The sequence below is a fragment of the Chlamydotis macqueenii genome, chromosome 12 (assembly GCF_036417535.1).
Source record: "Chlamydotis macqueenii isolate bChlMac1 chromosome 12, bChlMac1.mat, whole genome shotgun sequence".
Taxonomy (NCBI): domain Eukaryota; kingdom Metazoa; phylum Chordata; class Aves; order Otidiformes; family Otididae; genus Chlamydotis; species Chlamydotis macqueenii.
The window spans coordinates 15,560,833-15,570,049 of record NC_141567.1 but is presented as its reverse complement, the minus strand read 5'-3'; the positions used below and the strand labels follow the sequence as shown (position 1 = coordinate 15,570,049).

At 63.1% G+C, this 9,217-nt stretch overlaps 1 protein-coding gene across 1 annotated transcript; it reads right to left on the bottom strand.

Moving 5' to 3' along the window:
• Positions 1–1,439: 1,439 nt before the first annotated feature.
• PARP6 (poly(ADP-ribose) polymerase family member 6) lies at positions 1,440–9,109 on the bottom strand. Its single transcript, XM_086757559.1, has 23 exons — positions 8,870–9,109; positions 8,684–8,809; positions 7,549–7,626; positions 7,322–7,416; positions 6,775–6,835; positions 6,555–6,645; positions 6,393–6,459; positions 5,977–6,126; positions 5,555–5,735; positions 5,126–5,179; positions 4,910–5,005; positions 4,732–4,824; positions 4,531–4,656; positions 4,363–4,428; positions 4,139–4,206; positions 3,820–3,868; positions 3,244–3,356; positions 3,082–3,154; positions 2,853–2,922; positions 2,427–2,506; positions 2,251–2,314; positions 2,012–2,096; positions 1,440–1,921 (listed from the first exon to the last, which is right to left on the bottom strand). Exons 1-23 carry the CDS (start codon positions 9,107–9,109, stop codon positions 1,819–1,821), a joined length of 2,229 nt encoding a protein of 742 aa, XP_086613685.1. The 3' UTR covers positions 1,440–1,818.
• Positions 9,110–9,217: the final 108 nt, after the last annotated feature.

Here is a 9,217-nt window from a genome sequence, read left to right as displayed (position 1 = left end):
AATCGCTGCCGCGTCCCACCACCCAAATTCCCCTGAGAAGACGGTGCTGGGGTCTCATTTTTGACCAGCTCGGCTCTGGCTGGGCCGAAGCACCCACCAGGAACCTGGTGAAGGCGGGATAGGAGTGCGGGCCTCTCTTTTTATTTACTTTTTTCCAGGAGTTACCATTTCCCAGAGGAATTCACCCCTGGCTGCAGACAGAAGTGGGGCAGGAGCTGGCCCCTCCAGTTTCACCGTTCTTTCCGAGTGATGCGGCAGCTTCCGAAGGACGTTAGCGTGTCCCGTGGGATTCCTTCACGGCCACGCCCAGAGATGAGCGACTTCGGTGATTGTGGGGAAGTGGCTTGATTTACTTTTTTATTCAAGGAGGGGAAAAAAAAAACCCAAATGCCACAAATTTAAGCAAAAAGAATAGGGTGGCTGTCAGGGCGTGTGGCGTGGGGACAGCTGCCTGCCCGGTGTCCCCTCTGCCTGGGTTTGGGTGCCCTTGGGGACAGGAAGCAGCTGGTGCAGGACAAGCAGTGCTGGATGGTGGCAGATGGATGTCAGTGTCCCTCCATCACCCCCTGAGAGCAGGGCACACTGCACAGGTGACACCGAGAGTGTGCCCACTGGAGTGATGAGCCCGTTGGGTCTCAGCTGGTGACCAAACCAGGGTATTTTTTTTAGGTTGATTTTTAACTTTCTTTATAAATCCTGGTTGAAAACAATGCCCGCATCTCCAGCAGGGTGGAAAAGGGCTGGTTTGGGGTCTTTTTATTCTTTTCAATCCCTCGGACTGGTTGGTGTCCCCAGGCAGCTTCAGGCTGATGCTGTGGGAGCTGCCGTCTCTTAAGGGCTGATATTTTACTGCCGTGGCCTCGTGCAGCTGTGACCGATCCATGGTGCCGTGGGACTGTGGGGAACCTGGGTACCCAGCCACCTCTGCCAGCCCCTGCCACCTCCCAGGGGTCCCCACGCTGAGCCCCGGCAGCCTCCGGGGCCTCCGATGGGTTTTCGTTCAGGTTTGGGCGTAGTGGGACGCAGCTGGGCCGGCACCGACTCTCTGTGCAGTTGCTGGGGTCGGCTTGGGCTGAAGTAGAGCGCAGTCCCTGCGAGGTTCCTTCTCGTTCTGCACCTGGGTCTCTGCTGCGGCACCGGGCCCTGTGGGGTCCCATCCCCATGGCAGGGTCCTGTCTCCCTGGTGCGGTCCAGTCCCCGAGGTGCAATCCCTTCTCCAGGGTGTGGTTCCTGCTCCGTGGAATGATTCCCTTGCTGTGGTGTGATGGCAGTGTGATTCCCTCTCTGCAGCCCCATCCCTTTCCCAAAGCCCCATCAATTCCCTATGACCCTTTCCTGATCCCATCCCTTCCCCTTGATCCCATCCCTTCCCCACCATCCCATCCCCTCCCCACGCTTCCAGGCTGTTTAAATACTTGAACTACACCAACACAGATTCCTTTTCTCTTTTTTTTTTTTTCCTGGTTTTTTTTGGGTTTGTGGTTGGTTTGTTTTTTTTTTTTTTTGCTTCAGTTTCTCATCGTCAGTAAAAACACCGTCACTGCCAACGCCAGGAGGGGCGGCCACTAGCCACGCCAGCCTCCACGGCTCCTTCTCCATGCTGCCACGGGGTCGGGAACACCAGGAGATGGGACAGGGAGGGGACAAGGGACCGCTAAACCAGCCTGGTGCTCGCTTGACGCCTACGCACAGGGTGGAGCCGCCGCCGTCGGCCCCCGTCTCTGCCCTGCCCGGGAGGCTCAAAACCCACTCGTCCTTCCCTGGCCTTGCCCGGGGTCTTCGCCCAGTGCCGGGGGTCCCGGGGGTCCCCGCTGCAGCTCAGTTTGTGTACACCTGAGTCCCAATCACACGCATGATCTCCTTCTGGATTTTGGGGTCCTGAGTATTGATATTGGCATCTCCCACTTGGCCATCTTCGTACCTGGAAGGGGAGAAGGGTAAGGGGGTGTCCTGGGGGTGTCCCGCAGGTGTCCCCTAGGTGCCAGCGAGGTGGGCGCAGCCCAGGACTCACACAAAGAAGAAGCGGGTGCAGACGTGGTCCGAGACGGGACAGACCCAGATGTTGCCGTGTTTCTGCAGGTCCTTGGAGGTGATGACTGCCGGGGGAAGGGGCTGTCGGACGGGGTTCCCCGCTGGGCGCAGCCCGTGGTGGGGACCCTCCCTCCTTCCTCTATCCACCCGGTGAGCCAGGGATGTGGGTGCTGCCTGTCCCCCCTGCCCCATTGTCCCCCCCACCACGTGTCCCCGCACCTTCGCAAAGCGCGATGCAGTTCAGGTTGCGGCTCTGGAGGAAGCGGGACTGGATGGAGCGGGTCTGCGGGGAGAGCAGCCAGCGTCACCCTCCGAGGCCGGGCTCAGCACACCCTGTCCCCAGCACCCGCGGGTGCCATGTCCCCATCCTCCCACAGTGTCCCTTGGCCTGTCACCTGGGGGATGGTGTTCATCCGGTTGTACCTCTGCACCAGCTCATCCTTCGAAGGCATCCGGTGCTGCCCTTTCCCCATCCCTGCGGAGAAGTAAGGCACCATCTGTCACCCTCGGCCACCTCCCCTGGGATGATGCAGGGACACATGCCACAGACAGAGACGGCCACGCTGGGTGCTCCCACCCTGTGGCTGAACCCTGGGAACCCCCTAAAAGCGGGCGCAGTGGCATTTGGAGCCTAGAAAATGTTTCCCTGGTGCATTGGAAACCTGACTGGGAAGAGGCCGGCGCAGGAGGGAAGGATGCAGGACGCTGCCTGCTCCCGCGTGGCTCCTCCGGCCCGCGCAGAGCTGAACGCATCCCCGGGCCCATGCAGGGAGCGGGGACGGGAGCGCAGGCAGGACTGGGCAGCACAGGCAGCCTCTTACCTGAGTATCCAAAGGAAATACTGGAGATGGGGCTCAGATAGATGCCCTTGCCATAGGCTGCTCCATGCAGCTTGCGGGAAAACACCAGGGTGAGCGACGTGGGGTCACCCCAACGGCTCGGGGACGGTGGCAGAGGCGGCCCGGTCCCTGCAGGCAGCACCTCCAGCTGCCCGCGTCCCTCCCTGCCCACCCGCCTGCCCCGGGGGGGTCAGGCACGGGGGAGCTTTACCTGCAGTTTGGTGTAGGAAGCGTTGACCAGCCCGTTGCGGAGGATGGAGTGCCAGTTCTCAATGTGAGAGCCGCTGGAAAAAGCCAGCCCCGCGTCAGCCCCACAGCACCCTGCCCCATGGCGCGTGCTCGGGGACACTCCCGCCGCCCCCCAGAAACTCACTGGAAAGCAAAGGTGCTGCCGTAGAGTTTCTTGGCCGTGCGGAACCGGGCTTCCTTGGCCGGGGGGCTGCTGAGCAGGAGGAACTGGTGGGAGGTGTGCATGAACTTCAGCTGCTACCAGGGGAAAGAGAAGAGCAAAGGCGGCGCCGGCAGGGAGAGAGGAAGGACAGACAGACAGAGATCATGCACGGCAGCCTGGCCCCGTGCCCATCCCAGCCCCGCTTTGGCCGTTCCGACCTTGCCAGGAGGGCCCCTGGCATCCCCCGACTCTCCTTCCCCATCCCACAGCCCACATCAAACACCCTCCATCCTGTATCCCACATCCTGCCTCCCACGTCTCCCGGGATGTGGGCCCCATCCCAAAGGCTGCATCCTACATCCCAGACCCTGGTATCGCCCACCCCAGATCCTTACATCCCTCATTGTGCACCCTGCATCCTCCACCCTACAGCCTGCACCCCATACCCGGTGTCCTGCGCCCGTACCCCACATCCCATGTTTCATACCCCACATCCCAGATTCCATACCCTCCATCTCACATCCTGCACCCCACCTGGAGCCCAGCCAGGCCCCTTACCCTGCTGAGAGGCAGCTTGACGATGTGGGATCTGTTGCTGGAGATTATCCTTGGGAAGAGGAAGAGGAGGAGGAAGGTCAGACAGGGTGGTCCCATGCTCCTACGAGAACGGGGCCAAGCCAGGAGCCACGCCCGCGCCCAAACCCACCCCGAGGCCAGTGGATTGTTGTGACCCACCAGCAGAAAGGGGCTGTGAGGGGCTGAGGAGCTTGTATTGGGGATGCTCAGCTGCCCTCCACCCCATCCTGTCCTGGGGAACGTGGGGCAGCAAGGAGGGATGTGGGGCAGCAGGATGGGGCTGCGGCACCCTCTGCCTTACCACTGCAGGAGGGGATGGGCCAGAGGGTCCAGCTTGTCCATCTGCTTCTTGATCTCCAGGTAGGACCCCTGGCAGAGGCAAGAGGGGATGCGGGTGGGTCCCCCAGCACCCATGCAATCGCAGGTGGATGGAGATCGGCATCAAAACTCCAACCCCAGCAAAGCATCCTGCACCGGGGGGGTCTCACATGGGACCAAGGGTAGCGTGGAGCCACACCGGCGTACCTGGGTCATCTCCCGGATGGACATCACACTGTCCAGGGCCTTCTGCAGCCGCTCATAGTTCTTCTTCTACACGTGGGGCAAGAGAGGGGTGGCCATTAGAGGGGTCCTCAGAGGTCCCACCAGATCCATTGACCCTGGCATGGGGAGCATTGCCCTCTCAGTGCTTACCTTGGGGTTGAAGGCAAGTGTTTTGGGGTCGTTGGGGTCCACCACGGAAGGATAAGGCTCAAAGATGATGCTCTTGCGGGGAGACTCCAGGGCAGCGCGGCACATGGCCACCAGCAGGTCCACCACCTTGGGGACAGAGCATGGAGTGAAGGCACAGCACCCTCAGGTGACGGCGTGGTCACCGACCGCATACACCCCTACCTCGGCGCCTGTGGCTACCTCCTCCGCCGCGCCAGACATGACGCCCAGAGTGTAGAAGGAGAAGACACAGAGCTCCCGGGTGCACACTGCTGGCTGCGGAGGGGACAGGAGTTGTGTGACACAGGGTGACGGCGACACAGGGTGACAGCCCACACCTGCCCGGTCCCCATTACTGCACCTTGAGCATGGAGCCATTCTGGAAGACGTGCTGCTCATCGCACACCACGCAGTACTCGTTGAGCGTCGGGATCCGCTGCTCCGCGTACTTCATGATCTGAGGGAGAGGATGGTGGGAGTCAGCCCCCGCAGCAGCCATGACACTCGGGAGGAGTGGGGCAGCAGGGAGGACGCTCCGAGCAGTTGGACGAGGCTGCGTGGGATGCAGGACGCTCACCTGGACAAGGAAGCCGTACTCCAGCGTAGGGACGTTCTTGCAGTGGCCACCAACCTGCGACAGAGCCAGAGGGGAGCCAGCTGCGTTATCCCCTTTCCCTCACACACCCGCACCTCTGCACGGCCCTGGCAGCCCCAAACACCCACCCTGGCACAGCGGGACCCTCAACATGCCAACACCCTTCTGGGGACGCAGCCGCAGTGGGGATGCGGCACCAAGAAGGAGGTAAAACCCCACAGGAGCCCACGGCCGGTGTCCCAACTTGCCCACCAGCACCCAAGGGTGCTGGGGACAACACCCCACAGGGGCTCTCCCCAACCCAAGGGGGTCCCACCACCCCACAACAAGCAATCTGACCCCGCAGCAGCACCCAGGAGTCCGGGAAGGGAAAGGAGAGGAAAGCAAACCCCGAGGCGGGGAGGCACCCACCAGGATGTTGAAGGGGGCGACACCTGCCTGGGTGCTGGCGGGGGGGTAGCCAAAAACCTCCACCTTGGGGTTCTTCACCGTACAGGAGACGGAGCGGTTCATCAGGCGGTTGACGCGTGCCTCGGGGATGCCCAGTTTGCCCTTCAGCACCGAATCTTGGATGACGGGGAAGCTGGGAGACCTGCGGGCAGAGTCCTGCTGAGATCCTTGGTTTGTCACCGTCCCTTACTCCTCTGTCACCTGGCACCGAATTCACCCTTTGGCTGGTTTTTGGGAGCACCCTTCAGCTCGTTGGGCTCTGGCAGGGAGCAGCAGCAGCATCCGAGGGGCGAGTGGGGAAACGGAGGCACGGTGCCAGTCCCCAGCCAGACAGGATGAGGGGACAGAAGGTTTGTCCCTTGGGGACACCGTTGGGTTCTTACTTGGGGATAGGGGAGAAGATACTGAGGCCAGCACGAAACTTCTTGATGGTGCCGCTCGTCTTGAACCAACTGTGCCGCTTCTCCTGCTGGGTCTTCAGGAAATCGTTGCTGAGGTGTTTCCATTGTTGGGACGTGAACATGCCCAGGATCCTGGCAGAGAGGTGGCATGGGTGCTCCAGTGGGGTGCCAGCACCCGTGGGTGCTTTGGTGCCCACTGAGTCTAGTGCATGGGTGGTCCATGCCACTCAGCTCCTTCCCCACCCAAAACTGGTGGTGAGCTTTTCACGGGGCTGTGTGGTAGGTAAAAGGTGGTGGCATGGGGACACGTGGCACCTGACCAGTTTTGGGGCAAAATGGTGACCCCATGGCCCACCCCACCCACCACCCTTGGGTCCTCCTCATGTTTTGGCTCTTACTTCTTCAGCTGCAGACCCAGCCCGAAGCCCTCCTTGTTGGATGGCTGGAAAACCTCGATGGACGGTTCTGCAGAGAGAGGGAGGAGGACAAGCCGTTGGTGCCACCACTGTCCCCATCCCAAGGGCGTGTGGGGACACCATACCCTGCCTGTCCCCACTCACCAGGGCCATCGAGGTACTGGGAGAGGGAGAAGCGCAGGCGGAGGACGATGGGCTCCGTCCGCAGCACCTTCCAGGCCGTTGCCACCTCCTCCTGCCAAGGGAAAGCTGCGATTCAGCACAGCCACGGGGACCCCCAGCCAGGGAGGGAAATCTGGGGACCCTCTGGGTGCGTGTCCCCCCACCCCACCCCACCACCGGCAAGGGCACCCTGGGCACTCACATCGAGGAAGCTGATGTTCACGTGGAGGTCAATGTCCACATCGTCAATGGTCCCATACTCCCTGCAAAGACACACAGCGCCGCGGCGGCAGGACAAGGTGAGGTTGGCATGGTGCTGAAACTGTTGCCTGGTGCCCACCATGGCGGGGTGGGCAGGCTTGTGGAGTGGTGACGGGCACGTGTTGCACCCCTGAGACCAGGATGGCACGAGGAGAGCACCCAGATTGTGCATGGGTGTACAGGGATTGCACAGCTGGGTGCCCTAGGGATGGCACAGCCAGGTGCCCAGAGATGCCACGGTTGGGTGCCCCGATGACGCCATGGCTGGATGCCTGGGGATGCCACAGCTGGGTGCCCTGGGTATGGCACAGCCAAGTGCCTGGGGATATCATGGCCAAGTGTCCCAGAGATGGCACAGATGGGTGCCTGGGGATGCCACAGCCAGGTGCGCTGGCTCTGGCACAGCTGAGTGCCTGGCGTTGCCATGGCTGGGTGCTCAGGGATGTCATGGTCGGGTGCAGAGGCCGGCAGGCGGTGGGCACACCCACCTGACAGCCACGGCATTCTCGCTGTAGATCTCCTTCACCGCCTCGATGTCGGCGTCCAGCTGCGGGTGACGGTACAGGTCGGCGGCGCAGGTCCCCTGTGGCACAGCACCCCATGGCACCGTCAGACTCAGAGACCCCCTGCAGCCCCACACTCGGGACTGGGTGCAGGTTAGGGGTCCCCGAGCCCCACCATGGCACCCACAGGACCCAGCACCCGTGGCGCTTACCTGGACCCCATAGAGGAACTCCTCAGACTCATTGTCCCCGTCAGAGTCATCATCCGTCCAGTACTGGCCCTTGAGGTCCTGAGGGGGGGGGCAGTGGATTAGGAGGGGCAGAGGGTTGAGGGGCAGCAGGGATGGGGGAGAGCGGGTCGAGGGAGAGAGTTGGGGGGAACAGGTTGGGGGGAGAGGGTTGGAGGGGTGGATTGAGGGGAGAGGGTTTGGGGAGCAAAATAGAGGGGAGTGAGGAGCAGGCTGAGGGGGAGCAGGTTCTGGGGAGCAGGCTGGGGGAACAGGTTAGGGTGCAGCAGGCTGGGGGAGCAGGTTGTGCGGAGTGAGTTGGGGGGAATTATATGGGGGGAGCAGTTTAAAGGATAGTGCAATGGGGGAGTAAGTTGAGGGAAGCAGGATGGGGGGCAGCAGAATGAGGGGAGTGTTTTGGGGGACAGCAGGATGGGACCACAAGAATGGGGGGAGTGGGACAGCGGGCAGTGGGATAGGGGGAGTGGTTTGGGGGGCAGCAGGATGGGGAGCAGCAGGATGGGGGGAGCAGGATGCGAGCAACGGGATGGGGAGCTGCAGGATAGGGAGAGTAATTTCGGGGACAGCAGGATGAGGGGCAGCGTGATGAGGAAGCAGGATGGAGGGAGCCGGTTGGTGGGAGCAGGTTTGGGGGGAGCAAGATGGGGGCAGCAGAAGGGGGTGCAGAGGGGTAGGAGAGCAGGTTGGAGGGGGAGCAGGTTGAGGGGAATGAGATGGGGGGCAGCATTTTGGGGGCCATTGGTTTCGGAGGCAGCTGTTTGGGGGGTTAGGATGGAGATGCAGCAGGATGGGGGAGAGTGGGTTGGGGGGAGCAGGTTGGGCCAGCGGGATGGGGGCCGCGGGATGGAGGCCGCGCACGGAGCTGCCGAGGGGGCCCCGGCCGATCGGAGGGGGGAACCCACCCCACGCCCGTGCAGGGGAACACGGGGCCACACGGGGACGCCGGGGCCTGGCCCCCCTCCCGCCCCCCGCCCGCGCAGGCCCTGTCCTGCCGCCCTCCCCGTCCCCTGGTTCCCGGGGCCTGCTCCCTCCGTCAGAGCCGTGTTGGGCGGTGTCCTCGTTCCTCTGTGTACCCCCCGGCCGCCGGGACCCCCCTCACCATCTCAGCAGCGGCCGGCCGGGCCTGCCACCTCCATGCTGCCGGGCGGGCGGGCGGCCATCGGGCCTTGACGTCAGGCCCCAGCGCGGGCCCCGGCGCCACCGCCGTCACCTGGCAACGCCGCCGCTGACGTCACCCGTGGGGACCCCCCCCCGCCCCCCACCTACGGGACCCCTCGCTACCCACCGGTAGCCCCCGGCAGGGCACCGGGGCCCCTGGGATTGGGATGGCCATGATGGGTGCGATGGGGCTGGTGGGGGTCCCCAATGTCCCCAGCACAGGGTCCCTGTGGGCCCAACTCAGGGTTCCCACGGTCGCCAGCCCAGGGTCCCCCGTGGGGTGGCCATCTTGGGTCCCCACATGGCTGGCTCGGTGTCCCCACGACCCAAGACAGGTGCCCCAGTGTCCCCAGTGTGGGGTCACCATGGTGTCAGCACAAGGTGGCCATTTTGGGTCCCCACATGGCTGGCTCAGTGTCCCCACAGCCCAGGAGAGGGCTCCCAGTATCCCCAGTGCGGGGTCCTCCATGGCCCC

Excerpts from the sequence above, each read along its gene's own strand:
- PARP6 (XM_086757559.1), bottom strand. The coding sequence starts at position 9,109 with ATGGTGACCCCACACTGGGGACACTGGGGCACCTGTCTTGGGTCGTGG. Across the intron at positions 6,836-7,321 it reads GAGAATGCCGTGGCTGTCAG|GGAGTATGGGACCATTGACG; the intron begins GTGGGTGTGCCC and ends GTGTCTTTGCAG. Across the intron at positions 3,155-3,243 it reads GGCAGCACCTTTGCTTTCCA|CGGCTCTCACATTGAGAACT; the intron begins GTGAGTTTCTGG and ends GGCTTTTTCCAG.